Source organism: Leucopleurus acutus (genome assembly GCF_964270905.1).
Source record: "Leucopleurus acutus genome assembly, chromosome: 16".
Lineage (NCBI taxonomy): Eukaryota > Metazoa > Chordata > Mammalia > Artiodactyla > Delphinidae > Leucopleurus > Leucopleurus acutus.
The window spans coordinates 17,091,868-17,112,063 of record NC_139158.1 but is presented as its reverse complement, the minus strand read 5'-3'; the positions used below and the strand labels follow the sequence as shown (position 1 = coordinate 17,112,063).

At 50.0% G+C, this 20,196-nt stretch overlaps 1 protein-coding gene across 5 annotated transcripts in view; it reads right to left on the bottom strand.

Moving 5' to 3' along the window:
• The window catches only part of GSG1L (GSG1 like), a gene marked incomplete at its 5' end in the record, with an annotated part of 219,725 nt that overhangs the window by 21,729 nt on the left and 177,800 nt on the right, over nt 1-20,196 (bottom strand). For 3 of the 5 annotated variants that reach the window (XM_082857240.1, XM_082857242.1, XM_082857241.1), the window contains 2 exons: nt 3,954-4,121; nt 18,976-19,087. In XM_082857240.1, coding sequence (XP_082713366.1) covers nt 3,954-4,121; nt 18,976-19,087 — 280 coding nt within the window. Of the gene's footprint in view, nt 1-3,890; nt 4,122-18,975; nt 19,088-20,196 lie in introns of all 5 variants that reach the window. The other 2 variants (XM_082857239.1, XM_082857243.1) reach the window with 2 other exon arrangements.

Sequence of the window (20,196 nt, the reverse complement as noted above, 5' to 3'; positions counted from 1 at the left end):
GTACAGGTAAGGCCCTCGAACAGTGCTTGCAACAGAGGGGACTGCACCACTATAATGAACAATATAATTACTACGGATAGTTAATAACTTGTTGAGCATCTGTGGCTCTAGGTGTCAGGGACAGAGCGGAAGCCAAGAAAGCTCACTGCTCTGGCGCAGAGGCAGATACAGTGCATGCACAGGTTCAGAGACTGGGACGCGCACCTCATGCCCTGGAGCAAGGGCATGTGACGGGGTGATCTGACCCTGGGGAGGGCAGCTGCGCTCCTCCCTGGAGGCCCCGGCCCTTTGCTCCCACCCACCCACGGCGGCTTCCCCGGGAGCGGGATGCTGGCTCAGTTGAATTCCCCCTGGAGTCCAATCCAACAGGGTCTCATTTCCTTCCCCGCATTGTTAAACGAGATCTGAACGTCAGGCATTCAAGAAAGCCCCGATGTGCAGATATTTACCTTTCGTCCTGCAGCTTTCGACCCTCCCCTGGGAGGCCCGATTAAGACGCCCTTCTTGGGGTCGATAGGCAGGGTGAGGCTGGGAGGGTTTAATGCCAGACGTTTCTCAGAGCTGGGACAGGCAAGTCTGCTCAGAGGAAGCAGGCTCGCCCTCCCCCACAAGCCCAACATACAGGGGCACACTGGCCCCTACACATGCATACGCGCGTGCACACATACCTTTCTTCCACACACCACTACATTTCACAACCTCTGAAAACGGTTCGGAATCTGCCCGATCACTCTTCAGACTCACAACTGGCTCCTGCAGAGAAAAATCCAGCAGGACAGGGACGGGGTGCAGTGGGGTGGGCGGCAGTACGGGCCCCCCTACTCCATCAGCCTCCACAGGGCACCGTCTTGTCCTCAGTCAGGGGTGGCTCTCCGCTGATAGGAATGGCAAGGGCGGGGGCGGGGGGCGCCTGGGAAAACCTGCACCCTCTCCAAGGGCACGTCTTATCCCACAGCGCTTCCGTATTCACAGCCCACCTCGCACCTCACCCACCTGTTTGCTGTGGTTATTTTTTATTTTTATTTTTTTTGTGGTATGCGGGCCTCTCACTGTTGCGGCCTCTCCCGTTGCGGAGCACAGGCTCCGGACGCGCAGGCTCAGCGGCCATGGCTCACGGGCCCAGCCGCTCCGCGGCATGTGGGACTTTCCCGGACCGGGGCACGAACCCGTGTCCCCTGCATCGGCAGGCAGACTCTCAACCACTGCGCCACCAGGGAAGCCCCTGCTGTGGTTATTAACGTGCTTCTTAGATGCCCAATATCCACAACACTGTCTTCACCTCCATCCTAAGCTAGTCATTCCCAAGCTTTGTACTTTGTATCAGTCGCAGAAGGGACACATGAAATGCCCTCCATGTGCCACGCACTGTGCTTACCATGTGACCTGGGTCCAGTTTGAGCCTTCCCGAGATGACGAGAGCTCTGGGTTCTCCTACTGTAGGTCAGCGGAAATCGACCCAGAGGCGCTCAGTGACTTGCCCCAAGTCACATAGCAGTGAGAAGACAGAACTGGAAAATTCAGGTCAGGGGGGCCCTCAAACCCCTATTCTCTCCACAGCACGCCCTGTTCCCCAAGGAGTAAGAGACGTGGGCAGGGGAGCTCAAGGATCTCTTCCCTCACGTCCCTGGGTATGGTTTCAGGGACTCTGGCCACTGCAGGAGTTCAGCCCTGCTGCTGGGTCCCCACAGACCTGTGTAGACATCTGTCTGTGTGCTCTGAGCTCTTTGCAGAGAAGGCACCAAAAAAAAGAAAGAAAAAAAAAAAAAATGAACAGCCCAGCTAAGCTGAAATGTTCTCCTTGGAGAGGAAGGGAAATAAAATTTGATGAACCTCTGCATAATGTTCAAGTTATGAACGTGTAAAGTGATATTCTGCACATATGCTGGGAAGCATTTATCTTCTCCCACATCGTTGGGGCCTGAGCTGTTCAGGACCAGCGAACAGCAGCTTCTTGCTGATGAGGTACAAAGAGGTCCTGTCTTCTGCCTCAGGAGAACGAGGGAGCCCATGATGCTCCGGGCTCTCCCACAGCCCAGGTGACAGAAGATGCGGTGTTCATGGGGCAGCTTTAGACACCAGGCTGCTCACGCAGCTGCTGTAAACATTTCCTGAGCACCTACTATGGGTCCCGTGCTCTGCCAGTCATCACCACCTTCCTAGTGGACGTGCTCTTTCCACAGCCGTGAGCAAGGCGGGCCTGTGTGCCAGGCTGGCCTGACCTCCCTGACCACACCTGACAGGCCCAGGACTGGACAACTGACCTGGGACTTTGATGAAGGGGCGCTGGGATGCTGAACCTGCCCAGTGATGGTGGGGCTTGAGCTGAAAGTGGACAAGGCAGTCAGGGCTGAGGTCTCCAAAGAGAAGTATTCAGCCAGTCACACACACACCCCCCCCCCCCAAACTAACCCCAAAAATGTTAAATGAGCACCTATTAGGTGCCTGGCCCAGTCCTCGGTGCTCAAAATACAGTGGGGAAGAAGTCAGCAGAGCCCTTCCATCATGGAGCTCCCGGTCTACAAACTACCAAACAGATAAACAAATAAAATAATATCAGGGGCTTCCCTGGTGGCGCAGTGGTTGAGAGTCCTCCTGCTGATGCAGGGGACACGGGTTCGTGCCCCGGTCCGGGAAGATCCCACATGCCGCGGTGCGGCTGGGCCCGTGAGCCATGGCCGCTGAGCCTGCGCGTCCAGAGCCTGTGCTCTGCAACGGGAGAGGCCACAACAGTGAGAGGCCCACATACCGCAAAAAAAAATAAAATAAAATAAAAATAATAATAATAATGTCAGGTTGTGTAGGTGCTATGAAAAAATAGCAATGATAAAGAGTGACTAGGACAGGGTGTATGGGGGTGTACAAATTTAGATGAAGTGATTAAGGAAGGCTTCACTGAATACGTGACATCTGAGCCATGACCTGAGTGAGCTAGCCAGGTGAGGATTCCAGGCAGGGGCACAGCAGGTGCAAAGGCCCTGAGGTGGGGATGAGCTTGTAGTGTTCAAGAGACAGAAAGGAGGCTCATGGGGCAAGGGAGAGATGACGGCGTCTGTAGCAGTCAGAGGGAGGTTCTGGTGTGGCCCCCACCATCCTCCACCGCGCTACTTCTTGGCTTAAACCCTTCCATGTGCCCCACGGAGAGTCCAACTCCTCAGTGCTGCCCAGCTCCACAGTCTCCTTCCCCCTTTTCCTCCTCAGACTCTGTCATCAGTCCTGAGAACCTTTCGGTTCCCTGCCACCAAAAGGCATTATGGCATGTCCAATCAGCTCCCCAAAAGCAGGCTGTGATAAAGATTTGGGTACAGGTAGTTTATTTAGGAGATGGTCCCAGGAAATATGATAACCATTTGCTTGTCCTTCCATCCATCCATCCATCCATCCATCAATTCATCCACATAACCACCCACCCAACCATACATACATCTGTCCATCAGCTCAACCGTCCATCCATCCATACATCCACCTACTATTTATTGTCATCTTCTCTATTCCCAGCTGGACTCTAAGGACTCAGCTGGTCCCTGACCTTGAGGAGCCCTCCTCCTCTAGCAACCGTCACTGATCCCACTGCTGAGTCTTTTTTTTCACTCAGTGCTGTGGCACAGCCCAAGAAGGAAACCTTGGTTCTGCCTCTCTGTGACCCTAGCTTGGTTCTAAGAAGCATGGGGCCCAAGGGTAAACACTCAAACTTGATTCCCTTCTTGGTTTCTCAGGCTCTGTTCACATAAGCCCAAGGCAACCTCATGCCCCATAAAACATTAAAATGTCCCAGAAATTCCAACATAGTGGGGTCCAAACGCTGCCTCAGCCAGCCTGCCCCTTCCAACCCGCAACCCCCCAGAACACTTCCGTCAGATCACTCTAGTTTTCGACTGGCGCCCTGTGGCCACTGAGGCCGGGCCTCGGGCTTCTGATTCCCAGTGGTGGCCAGAGGTGACCCCATGTGCACTGACCTCTCCCGGAAGTACTTGATGGCCTCAGGGTCTATGAAGGTCGGCTCCTCCCGGTAGCCCTGCTCAAAGACCTTGCGCTTGTGCCGGAACTCAATGACCGTCTTGGTGTAGGAGTTGAGTGTGGTGACAGAGGCTGCCATGCAGCAGGTAAAGGAGCCCCACGCCAGGCTGCCAAGAGACGAGGAGAGAGGTGCCACGGTGAGGGTGGGCAGGGGACAGAAAACCACACCCACCAGACATCCGGACCTGAGCATGTGCTGCTGCAGAGAAGAGTAAGACTTGAGCCCTGCCCCACCCGTGGTCTGGCCTGGGAGACATCATTATCTGTACACTGTGATGCAGACACCACAGAGGTCATCACTGGGAGGCAAGAAGAGAGCGAGTCATTCCATCCACAGGTCGGCATCAGGGAAAGTGACCAAAATACAACAACGCTTGCAGTCGGTCTTGGAGGATGAGTGAGAGTTTACTAGGGGGAACAGCATTCTAGGAGGAGGGAAGAGCATGTGTAAAGGCGTGGAGACAGGAGGCAGTAGGAAGCACGCCACAAACCGTAGGAGGTTTGAGGTGCCGAGTGAGGGGGTGTGAGGAGGTTAGTTGGAGTTGATGACGGAAAAGCAGAGGGGGGTCAGATGCTCTAGTAGCTGATTTTCCATGAGAGTTAAATCACCCTTGTTCCCGAGTGACCTTGGCAAAGGTGTTTCGCCTGTCTGCCTCATAGAGTAAGTACCACGTCACAGGCCTGTTGCAAAGATTAAAGGAAACGACCCATTAAAAATATCTTAGAACAGCGCCTGGAAATAGCAGGCACTCAAGAAAGGTTTGCCCTCGTTACTGCCATCACTATTATCAACATCCTTACTACCCACTTTTTTTTTTTTTAAATTGGGATAGAGTTGCTTTACCATGTTGTGTTAGTTTCTGCTGCACAGCGAAGTGAAATCAGCCATATGTATACATAGATCCCCTCTTTTCTGGATTTCCTTCCCATTTAGGTCCCCACAGAGCACTGAGTAGAGTTCCCTGGGCTACACAGCAGGTTCTCATTAGTTATCTATTTTATACATATTAGTGTATAGATGTCAGTCCCAATCTCCCCATTTAGCTGACTTGGTTTCCAAGCTCTTTCTCTGTTAGATTAAGGCTCTCTGCTCACACCTCCTCCGGGCACAGCTGGGGACTCCTGGCTGCGCTCACCTGATGTGGATGTCAGCCAGAGCTGGAGAATCTGTCCTGTCCACATCTGGAGAGAAGGGAAGGGGGGTGTGGAGCTAGGAGAGTCAGCTGGCCAGGCTGCTGGTCTTCTGTGCTCCAGCGCCCACTCTAGAAATGGCCTCCTGCCTGCTTCCTCTGATCAAGACCATGCAGTAACATGTAGAACCAGAAGTGGGGTACCCGCCTTGCTCCAGTTGCACCCGGTCTGGTTCCCAGGTACCTGTTGCCCAGTCTCTGTCTTGATAACTGGTTTCCTACACATCAAGGGCTCAGTTTGGTTGCTGCCAACGCTGCACTGTCTCAGGGCCTCCAGCCTCCCCTTCCACCAGCCACCCATTGGGTCTCTCAACATCACCACCCCTGCATTACTCAAGGTCAGTGCAGCCTACCTCCCATACCCACTGCTCTTCTCTGCGTCAGCCTCAGAAGGAAAGCAAGGGGAAATCTGAGGATTCCGCCTTTCTCCCAGGGATCCCCATTCATCATCTCTCCCTTAGTGCAAAAACCTTTAGGAGGGGGCTTCCCTGGTGGCGCAGTGGTTGAGAGTCCGCCTGCCGATGCAGGGGACACGGGTTCGTGCCCCAGTCCGGGAGGATCCCACATGCCGCAGAGCGGCTGGGCCCGTGAGCCATGGCCGCTGAGCCTGCGCGTCTGGAGCCTGTGCTCCGCAACGGGAGAGGCCACAACAGTGAGAGGCCCACGTACCGAAAAAAAAAAAAAAAAAAAAAAACCTTTAGGAGATTCCCCTGTTTTTTCATAAGAAACTAATTTAGGTCCTCTAGAAACTCTGAGTATCTATAATAGACAGCTGCAGGGTGTCAGTCTGGCCCCTCTAAGAACTGCCCTGTCCATCAAAGGGCGTAGTAGGTGACCCCACCCTACTGTTCACAGATGACTGGAGGAGGGCTGAACATCTGTCCCAAGCTGGTCCAGTCAGATACATTGTTCTCTCTTCTGAACAATGAAACTGAAGAGTCTAGCTCAATCTGGGATGTCTGTTTGAACTAGAGTGATGGAAATTCAGAACATAAGGACAGAGAATGAAGCAGCAGGCTTTTTCTGGAATTCCATGAGTACATGTCTGTTGGTTTGGCCTGACCAGCACCCATTCTGTAAAGGGACCACTACTCCCCTCCTCTTGGGCCGTGTGGTTCCTGTGGGGTTGGCCTCACCCTCAAACTTTAGGGGTGTGCACATGACCTAGGCCTGGCCAATGAGAGTGTCACTTCCATCTGGCCACAGTAATTGGTTCAGGGATGGACATGTGACACCCTGATTAGGCTATCGAGACTCATTCCCAGGACTTTTGCTGAAGCTATTGGGAAACAGGGCTCATCTTTTTTCTGGGGTGCCAAGCTGGTGGGATTTGAGCCAGGAGCTGCTGGAGCCCATTTGGTCACACACCCCCCCCCCCCCACCCTGAGAATGAAGCTGACTCAAAAGGAAGCAGAGCCACAAAAAGGAGCTATAGATCCCTGAGTTGAAGCCATTACTCCTGGACTTTCAATTATAGGAGCCCAAATGCCTTTTTCGGATTTTTTTCCTCCCTCAAGCCAGTTTGAATTGGGTTTCTTTCATTGGCAACAAAAGTTCTTATACAATTACTTTCTATAAATTCCCTTCTTTTGCATAAGTTCCCTTTGAAGTGATTTTCTAGTCTTTACAACCAGGGATCTTTACTCTGAACAGGTCTAACTCTCAACTCTGATGACTCAAGCAAGATGGTGCATCACATTCTATCACATACCCCTGTTTAATTTCACCACGGTCCTCATAACACCCTGCACTTCTCTTGTGTCTTTTTTTTTTCTTCTTTTTTCTTCTTGTGCCTTTTTATCTATTTTTTTCTTTGTTTTTATTTTTATTATTATTATTATTATTATTTTGCAGTACGCAGGCCTCTCACTGTTGTGGCCTCTCCCGCTGCGGAGCACAGGCTCCGGACGCGCAGGCTCCGGACGCACAGGCTCAGTGGCCATGGCTCACGGGCCCAGCCGCGCCGCGGCATGTGGGATCTTCCCGGACCGGGGCACGAACCCGTGTCCCCTGCATCGGCAGGCAGACTCTCAACCACTGCGCCACCAGGGAAGCCCCTATTCTTTGTTTTTAAATTAAACATTTTATTTTGAGATCATTACAGATTCACATGCAGTTGTAGGAGGTGATTCAGAGAGATCCCTGTGTACTCTTTACCCAGTTTCCCCCAATGGTAACATCTTGCAAATATAGTAACAACCGGGATATCGACACTGATACAGTCAGGATACAAAACATTTCCATCCATCACCACAGTGATCCCTCCTGTTGCCATTTTATAGGCATACCCACATGGCTCCCAACCTCTGGCAGCCACTCATCAGTTCTTCGTTCCTATAATCCTGTCATCTCAAGAATGCTGCATTAACGGGGTCACCCAGTACTATGTCTGGGGTTGCCTTTTCTCGCTCAGCATAGTTCTCTGGAGATTCATCCAAGTTGTGTGTATCAAGCATTTGTTCCTTTATATTGCTGAATCGGATTCCTAGAGCAACGTATGAGCTGCTCCACACTCTCACCAGCTTTTGGCACTGTCACTATTTATTAATTTTAGCTATTCTGAGAGACATGTAGAAATATCTCATTGTGGCCTTCATTTGCATTTCCCTAATGGCTAATGGTGTTGAACACCTTTTCATTTGCTTATTTGCCATCTGTGTATCCTCCTTGGTAAAACGGCTGTTCACGTTTTTTGCCCACTTGCTTTCTTTTCATAAATTTATTTATTTATTTTTGGTTGCGTTGGGTCTTAGGTGCTGTGCACAGGCTTTCTCTAGTTGCAGCAAGCGGAGGCTATTGTTCCTTGCAGTGCGCGGGCTTCTTATTGTGGTGGATTCTCTTGTTGCGGAGCATGGGCTCTAGGTGCGTGGGCTTTTAGTAGTTGTGGCTTGCGGGCTCTAGAGCGTAGGCTCAGTTGTGGCGCACGGGCCTAGCCGCTCTGCGGCATGTGGGATCCTCCCGGACCAGGACTCAAACCCACGTCCTCTGCATTGGCAGGCGGACTCCCAACCACTGCGCCACCAGGGAAGTCCTGCCCACTTTCTAATTGGATTGTTTTGCTATTGTTGTTATTTACTGTTGAGTTTTGAGAGTTTTTATATATCCTAGATATTAGTTCTTTGTCAAATATGTGGTTTCCAATAGTTTCTATCAGTCTGTAGCTTATCTTTTCAACCTCTTAACAAGGTTTTTCACACAGCAGAAGTGTTTAATTTTTTTTTAATTAATTAATTAATTTAATTTTTGGCTGCGTTGGGTCTTCGTTGCTGCGCGTGGGCTTTCTCTAGTTGCGGTGAGCGGGGGCTACTCTTCATTGTAATGCGTGGACTTCTCATCGCGGTGGCTTCTCTTGTTTTGGAGCACGGGCTCCACAGCGTGCCGGCTTCTGCAGTTGCAGCACACGGTCTCAGTAGTTGTGGCTTGCGGGCTCTAGAGCGCAGGCTCAGTCGTTGTGGTGCACAGGCTTAGTTGCTCCGCGGCATGTGGGATCTTCCCGGACCAGGGCTCGAACCCATGTCCCTGCATTGGCAGGAGGATTCTTAACCACTGCGCCACCAGGGAAGTCCCAAAAGTGTTTAATTTTGATGAAATCCATTTGATCAATTTTTCCTTTGACGCTTTTGATGTCAAGTCTAAGAACTCTTTGCCAGGTCTAAATCCCAAAGATTTTCCCCTAATTTTTTTCTAAAAATTTTATAGTTTTACATTTTATATCGAGGACAATGATCCATTCAGAGTTACTTTTTATATAAAGTAAGGAGTTTAGATCAAGATTGGGTTTTGTTTGCTCGTCTGTTTGTCACCATTTGTTGAAAAAGTTATTCCCTGTTCCACTGAATGGATTTACACCTTTGTCAAAAATCAGTTGGGCATATTTGTGTGGGTCTATTTCTGGATTCTTTGTTCTGTTCCATTGATCTGTAGGCCCATCCTTCCACCAACACTACACAGTCTGGATTACTGTAGCTATATAGTAAGTCTTGAAACTGGGTAGCCTGATCCGTCCTCTTTATTCTTCTTTCTCAAAATTGTTTTAGCTATTCTCGTTCCTTTACCTTTCCTAATAAGTTTTAGAATAATCTGGTCTAAACCTACAGGAAATGTTGCTGAGATTTTAATGGGAATTGCATTAAACCTCTATACCAACTTGAGGAGAATCAACATCTTTACTGTGAACATGGTGTATCTCTCCATTTATTTAGATCTTCTTTTATTTCTTTCATTAGCATTTTGTGGTTTTCAACAAGCAAGTCAAGTAGCTGTTTTGTTAGATTTATGACTATTTCACTTTTTGAAGTGTACACAGTATTGTATTATTTAGTTTTGTTGCCCAACTGTTTTTTCTAGCCTATAGAAATATAATTGATTTTTTTGTTTTTTTATCTTGTATCCTGACACCATACTGAACTCATTTATTAGGTCTAGGCATTTTGGAGGGGGTAGATTTCTTAGATTTTTCTACAGAGACAATCATGTCATCTGCAAATAAGTGTAGCTTATTTCTTCCTTTCCAATCTCTATGCGTTTTATTTACTTTTCATGCCTTACTGCACTAGCAAGAACTTCCAGCACTATGTTGAGTAAGAGTGGTGTTCCCAGTCTTAGGGAGAAAGCATTCAATCTTTCACCATTAAGTATAATGTTAGCTGTAGGTGTTTGTAGATGCTCTTTGCCAAGTTGAGGAAGTTTCTCTCTATTCCTAGCTTTCTGCAAGTTTTTTTAAAAAATCACAAACGGATGTTGAATTTTATCAAACTTTTTTCTGCGTTGATTGATATGATTATGTGGTTTTCACTTTACGTCCCTTAACCTTCTGCCATCAATAATACAATTGCCTTAAATATTTCCCGAGTAATTTAGAACCACATCAGACCACATTATAATTTTTGCTTCAATCATCATGCATGATTCAGAAAATTCAAGAGAAAAAGTAAAAATGTTCTTTCTTCATTCCTAACATTCCAAGGTGCCTTCTTTAATTTTTTTTTTTTTTTCCTGTTTAGAGAACTCCTTTGGCCATTCTTTTAGGATAGGTCTGCTGACAACAAATTTTCTTAGTTTTCCGTCATCTGAGAATGTCTTGATCCCCCCTTTCCTTTCCTAAAGGATATTTTTGCTAGAAATGGAATTCTGAATTCTTTTCTTTCAGGAGTTGAAATGTCATGTCACTTCCTTCTAGCCCCATGGTTTCTGATGCAAAATCCCCTGTTTAAATTGGTTTTCCCTACAGTTAAGGTATTGTTTCTCTCTTGCTGCTTTCAATTTTCTTTTCTTTCTTTTTTTCTTTTTTTTTTTTTTTTTGCAGTACATGGACCTCTCACTGTTGTGGCCTCTCCCGTTGCAGAGTACAGGCTCCAGACGCGCAGGATCAGTGGCCATGGCTCACGGGCCCAGCCGATCCGCAGCATGTGGGATCTTCCCAGACCGGGGCACGAATCCATGTCCCCTGCATCGGCAGGTGGACTCTCAACCACTGCGCCACCAGGGAAGCCCAATTTTTTTTTTTTCTTTGACTTCAGGTTTTTTAAAAACACAGATGTATCATAGTGTGGATTTCTTTGGGTTTATCCTGTTTGGGTATCCACTCAGCTTGACTCTGTAGGTTTATGTCTTTTACAAAATTGGGGAGTTTTTCAGCCATTATTTCTCTGAGTATTTTTTCAGCACCCTCTTTCCTCTCCCCTTCTGGCACTCCAACGTTAGATCTTTTGTTATAGTCCCAGAGGTCCCTGAGGCTCTGTTCATTTTTTTCAAGTCTATTTTCTCTCTATTGTTCAGATCAGGTAACTTCTATCTTCAAGTTCACTGATTCTTTCCTCTGTCCTCTCCATTCTGCTGTTGATCCCACTCACTGAAGTTTTTATTTCAGTTATTGTATTTTTCAGTTCTAAAATTTCCACTTGTTTCTTTTTCATATTTTCTAGTTCTTTCCCGAGACATTTCTTTCCTGAGACTTTCTATTTTTTCATTTGTTTCAAGGGTGTTTGTAATTGCTTGTTGAAGCATCTTCATGATTGCTTTAGAATCTTTCTCAGATGATTCTAACATCTCTGTTATCTCAGTATTGGGATCTCGTCTTTTTACTTTCAAGTTGAGATCTTCCCAGGTCTCGATACGGTGAATGATTTTTAGTTGCAAACTTGACATTTGGGGTATTTTTTTAATGAGACTCTGGATCTTGTTTAAACCTTCTGCTTTAGCTGACTTCCTCTGACACTGTTCTGACACAGGAAGGGGGAACACTGCCTTGTTAATGCCAGGCAGGAGTAGAAGTCCAGGTTTCCCACTGGGCCACCACTGACATTCAAGATGGAAAGGCTCCTGGTTACTGCTGGGCAGGGGTGGGAGTTCTGACCCCCTTAGGCCTTTGCAGACACCACTCTGGTTGGGAGGGGCAGAAGTGCCTCATTACTCCTCCCCAATTTGCCTCCACTGACACCACAGGGAGGGGGATGTCTTCATCACCACTGGGCGGTGGCGAAAATCCTGACTCTCCACTACGTCTCCTCTGACACCACTCCAGCAGGGATAGGGAGGGTTCTTACTTGTTACTGCCTACTGGGGGTGGGAGTCCAGGCTCTCCAGGTGACCTCCACTGACACTCAGGGGTGGGTAGGGCATATTACCGTCAAGCAGGGCAAAAGTCACAGCTCGCTACTCTGGTACCAGCTCGGCAGGACGTGGGCGTGCAGCTGAGTGCCTCATTATAGCCTGATGCCATGAGATCTAAACTTGGCATGAGTGGGGTAGAGGCACAGGGTGGTTTTGCTGTTGTTGTTTGGGGTTTTTTTGTTTTTGTTTTTTTCCTGTGACGGGTGACTGGGTAGAGTAGTTATTGCTAAAAGTTTTCTGTCTTGGTAGGCTGGCCCTTTTCTGGTTCTTGGACTAGAAAGCAGACTTTTAGAGGCATTTTTATGGGGCGGGGCACGGGGGGGTCAGTGCCTTTTGGCATTTCTGAGTTGTTGATTTCTTCAGCTCCAAAGCTGGGATGTAGGAGACAAAAAGTACTCACCAGTGTGTTATCCCTTGGGTCCCTAGCCAGGCTACTGTCTTCCCTCCACCTCTCAGAGGCTTATTATGTTTGTTTTATATATAATGTCCGGGATTTCAGTTGTACTTAGCAGGAGGATAGGGAGAAGTCTGCTCCATCTTCCCAGAAGTGCAAGTTCTTATTATTTGTTTTCGGATTGTCTTCCCCCACACTCCAGAATGTCAGCTTTATGAAAACAGGAGCTTTATTTCATTCACTGCTATTTCCTTAGCGCCTGAAACAGTGCCTGGCACATAGCAGGTGCTCAATAAATATTTGTAGAATGAATAAAAACAGATAAAATAAAAACAGATAGAAAAAAACCTGTTCTGGTTTTGATGTGGGTGAGGGGTTCAGGGGTGCATCTGTGAGTCTTCAACTTCCCTGCTCCCCAAAACCCCCGGCCCTCAGGCCCCCATGCAGGGCACAGATTGAAAACTTCGCGTCTGGCACGCCTGCTGGTGTTTGCAGCTTACATGGCTGGACTGGTACAGTGAGGCACGTGGGTGGTTGGCCTGGTTTTTGGAGACAAGGACAGAGTGGACACTGTGACACGGATGGGGGAGGGGAAGGGGAGTGGCTGTCAACTAACTCTCTGTCTTCTGGGAGCTATAGGGGTGGGTCGGGGGATGCTAGGGGACCAGATTCAGAGATGCATGGATGCCACCTTGAAATCCACCCCAGGCCCTGCTCAGTGGAAAGATTGTACCTGGTCACTGAGGGAGGCAGCCCCCGTCCACCTGCAGGCCAGATGGGCATAGGGTCACTGTGTGGGGCAGGACATGGTGCAGATGCTCCTAAGGTAGGCCATCCTCAGTGCCTGTGAACTGAAGGAGCCAGGAGGTGATGACGGCAGGTTCTGGGGGCCCAGCTGGTCCATCCACGGCAGCAGGGCACCCTTGGGCACCACAGTGCTCTCTCCCTGCCCTGTTCTTAGAGAAAAGGAGGCCAGTGCCACCTGCCTAGGAGGGGGGATGAGTAAGAGCAAGAGATTCCTGCGGACCACACAGCCTCTCGGTAACACCAGCAAACACCCTGTGCAGTGGTTCTTTGCAGCCAAGGCTCTTCCAGAACCCGCCTCCTCCCGCTGCAAGGGATCAACTTGCTGAAATGTCAGCTCGGCCCTGCAGAGAGGGCAGGGCAGCCTGGGATCCCCAGAGAGGGAAAGGGCTAGCCTGCTGTTTCCACAGGGCCATGTAGACTGAAGAGGAGGGGAGGGGAAGAAAGGAGGACAGTGGTGAGGCCACCACATGACACACAGATGGGCCCCAGAAGCAAACAGAGAGGGACCACCCTCCTGGGACCTGGCCTAACTTGCTACTCTCGCTGTGTGACCTGGGACAAACTACTTAACCTCTCTGGGCACCCGGCTTTTATAAGCTACAACTCCATGATGTTCTACTACCCTCATTCTGTCATGTGAATGCTCAGGATTGGGGTTTCACCGTGTGTGCTAGGGTAGGAGGGCCCCTTTATCCACCCCTCTCCATTTTGATCAAATGCAAAGCAGAAGTAGAAAGTGACTAGCTTTCCACTCTCCCACCATCACCAGGAAAACTGACATGCTGACATTCCAACCGGGGTCACAAAGTTCAATTCCTGCAAGGTCAGACAAATGACTAAGTGAGGAAATTGTAAGGCAAGGGAAGGCAATAGGGAGTAGTGGGGACTTGGGTAAAGTAGAGAGCAGGTGTCTCATCTAAAGGGGGCAGCCTCTACTCAGCTGAAGCTGACTGCTGCCATGTGGCAATGCAGGCTAGACACAGACATATCTTCCAATAGTCAAGAGAAGCCAGAAACCTGGATTTTTACGTAAAGTTTTTACGAATTTGAATGACAGAAATAAATGCAAATTAAAAAAAAATAAACCACTGTGGCAGGTCAAACAAAACATCTACAGGCTGGCTTCAGCCCTGGTCTTCGTGCAGTTTGGAGCCTCTGAAGCTAATTGCGTGACTCGGGCCTTTGCCCTTCCTGAGCCTGTATCCTCATCCCTCAAGTAGACATGGCAACCCCTCCAAGTGGGAGTCAATGGCAGGACCGGAAAGCTCAGGGCTTGTATAGTGCCTCCTGCTGTGCCTGCTACAAAGTTAGGTGGTGACCAACCTTGGTCTCATCCACCCCTTCCCCACACCAAGCATCTGCTGTGTCCCCGTGCCCCCCATCTGCCAGGGTCTTGCCTTGGCACTGTCATAGGTGGACCTGGAGAGAGTTAAGACAAAGAGCTGAAATAAAGGAGCAGGCAGGAGAGCTGGAGGGACCGGGGTGCAGGGCAGGGATGGGGTTCCGCAGCTTAGTGGGGGCCCACGGAGGGGAGTCTGGGCGTGAGGGCCAGGGCTGGATCTCAAGGAAACACTGAAGTCCTGAAAACAAGCGTGAGTAGCAAGTCGGGGCAGACTGGGAAGAACGGAGCGCAAGGGGCTGCCTGCAAGCTCACCTATGTCATCCTCTTGGACATTTGGGTCACATGTCTCTCAAAAAGTGACAATGGCATTACCAAAGGCCCAATGTCATTATCACCATTTATAATCACTGCCACTCACACTTACTGTGCATACACACTTTAAGAGCTGGGTGTCACATGGCCCTCACGATAATAACCCCATTAGACCTGCATTGCTGTGATCCCTACTCTAGAGATGAAGAAGCTGAGACTCGGAGAGGATGGGTCGCTTGCGTTTAATAGCAAAACGCATCGAGCACATTCTCTGTGCTAAGTGCCTCATGTGCGTTATTTCACACAGTCTCCAAAGATGCCCCCCACCCCTGAGACACACCTCCTGGGGTTCATGCTTTGTGCAGCACGTTCTCCTCAACCCTGGCCCCGTTGCTTGCTCTTGACCATCAGAACGCAGCAGACGCGACACTGCGTGTCTTCTGAAGCAGGGTCATAAAATAAACTTGCAGCTTCCACTTGGATCTCTTGGGACACTCTCCAGGGACCCAACCACCGTGCCTGAGAAGCCAATCTCGCTGACAGCCGAGCTCCCAGTGCCAGCCAGCGCCGACTGCCAGCATTGCGAGGGGCTACCCTGGATGCCTAGCCCAGCGGGGCCCCAGAGGACTGGCCCCAGACAGCATCTGACTGAAACATCGTGGAACAGCCCGGAGCAGGACACCCAGCTGAGCTGGGTCAACCCACTGAACCATAAGAGATAATCACACATCTTTTATTTTAAGCCACTAAGTTTTCTGAGGACGTTTGATAAATCAACAGAGAACTAGAGCACCACTCACAGGAGCCCCGTGAGGTGGAAACTCAGGCTGTCCCCATTTTACAGTTGAGGATACTGAGGCGCAGGGAGGGTGAGTGACTTGGCCAGGCCCACCGCTGGTGAAGGTCAGGGTCAGGATCTGCTCCCAAGCTGCCTGATTCCTGAGGCCGCCCCTCAACCACGCCCTTATGCTGCTCACGGTGGCCGGCAGTGCCCGTCAGGGCGAGGTTTGAACCCAGGCTGGTGGACCCCTAACCGTGGAACCTTCGCCTTCCCGCGTACGTGTGGCTCTCGAAAGCTGGTCCCCAACATCCGTTGAGCTCCTCAGAAGCCCCAGCCGACAAGCCCCTGCAGCCCGTTCTTCCTCTCCTGCTGGGCCAGGAGACAGAGGCCGGTGCTGTCTTGCCGTGGAGCTGGCCTCCTCCCTGGTGGGGGGCTGGGGGCAGAATTTTGACAAACGGCCGCACACATATTAAACAAGAGAGATGACACTGCACAGCCCTGGCAAGGCCCCCAGATGCGAGGGATGAAAAATGGGGCTGATCTGTCTTGCGGGCCTCAGTGACAAGGAGAAATGGATCAGACCTAACAGGGGTTGCACACCGGGCACCGGCCTTAAATAAGTCAAATGGGAATTGGGTGCCCCTTGAGAGGCTGGCCTGGGGGGAGCTGAGGAGCAGGGCAGGAGGCCTGGCTTTCAGGGGAAGAAAGGTTCCCGTGGGAGACCAGCAGCCTGGGCTCCAGGCCAGGCGGAGAGCCAGGGGCTGCTGGAAAGAGAGGCACGTCGGGGGAGGGGGTCCGGAATCCTGAGCAAGTGACCCAACCTTTCTGAGCCTCACTGTCTACGTATGCAACAGGGGGTTATCGTGCGTGTTAAATTTCATGTCAATAACGACAATATTAGAAGAACTAGCGTTCCCTGAGCATTTACATGTGCCATGTGCTAAACACACATGAACTGTCTTACTAGTAGCCCATCCCCTCTGAGAGGCAGAATATAGAGGTTGAGAGCGTGGGCTCCAGAGCCAGACTGCCTGGGTTCAAATCCCAGCTCCGCTGCTCACAAGCTGGATGACCCTGGACAGGTTACTTAAGTTCTCTGTGCCTCAGTTTCCCCTCCATGAACCACCTACCTCATAGCGCTGTGGTGAGGTTTCCCCACGACTGTTCTACTTAAAGGGATCAGGGTCTGTGTTGATGGGTCCCTTTAGGGCACATGCCTTTAGCTTTAAGGGGGCGGAGCCAAGCAGAGAGTGGGAAGGGGCAGAAAAACAGCAGGAGTGCCCACTGGTCACAATCAAAGCCTTTCTTGCTCCATTCTGACCACCTTCCCCGCAAGACGCCCTCTCACGGGCAAGTCTTTGCACCTGCCATTCCCCTGTCCAACACGCTATCTTACTCCCTCCTCCACCAGCTTGCCTGACCAAATTCTCCCCCGAGGACGCTCCCCAGGGGAAGCTGGGTCAGTGACCCTTTCTCTGTGCTTCCGTGGCTGTCTGTGACTCCCCCCACCCCGAGCCAACCACCCACATCATAGCATGGGTTCAGAGTACTGCTTGTCCATTGTCTTAATCCCCTGTTACCACACTGTCTCAGCCACTGCTGTACCCCCAGCACCAGCTGCCCCCAAATAAGTGCTCACTCGGTTAATATGTGTTAAATGACTGCGTGGATAAATGCCCCTAGGCACCAGAACCGGACCTGGATGCCCTGCGTAACAGACAACTGTGGTCACTGTCTTTGCCAGTGCACATTCCTCCTTTTGAGAACACCTCGCTCCGCCCTTGCCCCACCCCCAGTTATCCATTAGAGGACCTCTCCTCCACCTTCCTGTCCAAGAGTTTGGATGGGGCAACCCCACCCTCTGCACCACATGACTTAGGCCAGACAGTTAGAGCAGCTGAGCCTCCTCAGGGTCTAAATCATTGGTGGCAGTATGGTCACATGACTTAAGCTAACTCAGTGAAAGGCATAAACAAGATTTTGTCTGGCGATATTGGAAAGAGGCCCCAACTCTCTGCTGGTATTGCTACATTTGTAACATGTAAACCTAGAACTGGGCTTGGTGACCACATGTGCTACCACCTGGGGAAAAGCTGCTTATGAATAAAGCCGCCACAAAGAGAATGGAGTCAGAAGTGGGGAGAGAATGACTGAGTTCCTGATCCATCACCTGAGCACCTGGATCCAGCTGTGCCTGAAGCAGACATTGCGGTAGCTCACCCAGCATCCATTCCACCCACTCACCATGTGAGAGTTTTGGACTCATTCCTCGTTCCAGAGGAATGGTCCAGCCGAGCCAATGTGCTCATGACACTCCCCCAGCCATGGTGACAATTCAGAAGAGAGAAAATGACTTCAGTTGGGCTTATCAGAGGGAAGCTTGCGACTTTAGTGAATGTTAGAGAAAGAGCTCTTTCGCCCCCTGTATGTGAAGGAAGAAGCACCAGCTTCAAAGAAGCTTTCTCACCACTAGGAGGGAAGCCCACCCAGGGACAGAGGTAACATGGGGAGTGGGCAACGCTCAGGTGACCACAGAGGAAGAAAACTCAGCCCTGATGACATCAGAAACTCTGGATCAAACGTTCCCTGAAGTCCATGCCAAGCTGCACTTTCCATTTACAGGAACCAAGGTATTTCCTCATTGATTGGACTGAGGTGGGTGGGTTTTTCTGTTACAATCCATGCCCCCACCCCCAGCTGAGCCAACTGGGTTTTTCAGTTCCATGAACTAATACACACCTCCTGTTTACTTAAGCTTGGGACTCTATCACTCACAAGCCAAAGAATCTTGACGGATTCTGCCTTTCTCTTGCACACCATGCTCTGAGGTGCTGCCCCCTACAGTCAGAACCCTTCACTAGGCTCTCAACAGCTTCCATCCCACCTTGCAGAGCAGCCTCTAAGGCAGAGGCTGACCAACTTTATCTGTAAAGGGCCAGATGGTAAATATTTTAGGCTTAGTGGGCCATTCAGTCTCTGTCACAACCGCTCAGCTCTGCCATTGTAGCGTGAAAGCAGCTGTAGACAATATGTAAACAATAAGCTTGGCTATATCCCTAGAAAACTTCATGGACACTGAAATCTGAATTTCCCGAGAAAACTTCATGGACACTGAAATCTGAATTTCCCGAGAAGACTTTATGGACACTGAAATCTGAATTTCCCGAGAAGACTTTATGGACGCTGAAATCTGAATTTCCCGAGAAAACTTTATGGACACTGAAATCTGAATTTCCCATAATTTTCACATGTCCCCAAATATTTTTCTTCTTTCGATTCATCTGTTCAAGCCTTTAAAAATGTAAAAACCATCCTTAGGTTGAGGGCTACATAAAAACAGGTGATGGGCTGGATTTGGCCCAGAGGCCATAGTTTGTCAACCTCAGCTCTAGGATCTCAAAGCATCTTTGGACTCCGGGCTTCCCCCCGACGCCCCACCTTCCTCTGTTTCCCAATTGGGTTGAGCTACTGAAGTTCCAGCATGCCTCGGGGCTCTGGTGTCTGAAAGTCAAAAGCCACTTACCAGAAGGACCACCCGTAGTCCCAGGAATGGGGCCTCCAGTCTTCAGGGCCGAGGCTCACGGTGACCTGGAACACCTGCGTGTACATCATGTGGGCTACCATTCCCAGGAGGCCTGTGAGGGGGGAGCAGGACAAGGTGTCAGGAAGCAAGGTGGGGCTTTGTCTGCCCACCAGGGGCCTGTTAGTGCTGGGGAGAGCATGGACCCCCAGGGAAGGACAGGCAGCAGGACTGGAACACGGAAGACCAGAGGGCGGTGGTTTTCTAAGCCTGCCAAGGAGTTTGAGTTGAGTCCGAGAGCAAAGGGAGACCCTGGAGAAATGTAAACAAGGGAGACACAGAGTCAGATCTGCTTCTGGATGGGCAAAGTTTTTCTGTTAGAGACCAGATAAGTAAACATTTTAGGCTTTCTGGGTTTCAACTCTACTGTGGCAGCACAAAGGAGCACAGACAGTACATGAAGGGATGAGCATGGCCGTGTACCAATCAAACTTTATTTACAAAAGCAGGCCTTGGGCTGGATTTAGCCTGTGGGCCAGAGTTTGCTGATACCTGTGTTAGAAGGTCATTTGGGAGAAGCTGCTTAGAGAATGTTGATCAAACCGCAGGTCTTGACTCACTAGACTAGTGGATTGTGAAGTCAACTTCATGGATTGCGTGGATTGCAACCAGCATTTAAAACAAACAAATATGGACTTCCCTCGTGGCGCAGTGGTTAAGAATCTGCCTGCCAATGCAGGGGACACCAGTTTGAGCCCTGGTCCGGGAAGATCCCATATGCCGTGCTCCATGTGCCTAGAGCCTGTGCTCTGCAACAAGAGAAGCCACCGCAATGAGAAGCCCGCAACTAGAGAAACCTGTGCGCAGCAGCGAAGACCCAACACAGCCAAAAATTAATTAATAAATTTTAAAAAATAAACAAGAGTGGAATGGAACAGACATCTGATACCATCAAATGTAGCAGAAGTAAATATTGTTTTGTGAAACTTTTCTATACATGTTCTATACACGTGCGTGTCCACGCGCGCACACACGTGCGTGTGTGTATAGTGATTGTAATATGAAATGTTTTTCCATGCTCATGTCAAAAATCTTGAAACCCACTGGCTGGGAGAACTCTGATTCCAAGGGATCTGAGTGGGAATCCTTTTCCACCACGTTTCCACTGTGTGGCCCTGGGCGAGGCACCTCACTCTTCTGAGCTTCAGGTCTTTCAACCCTAAG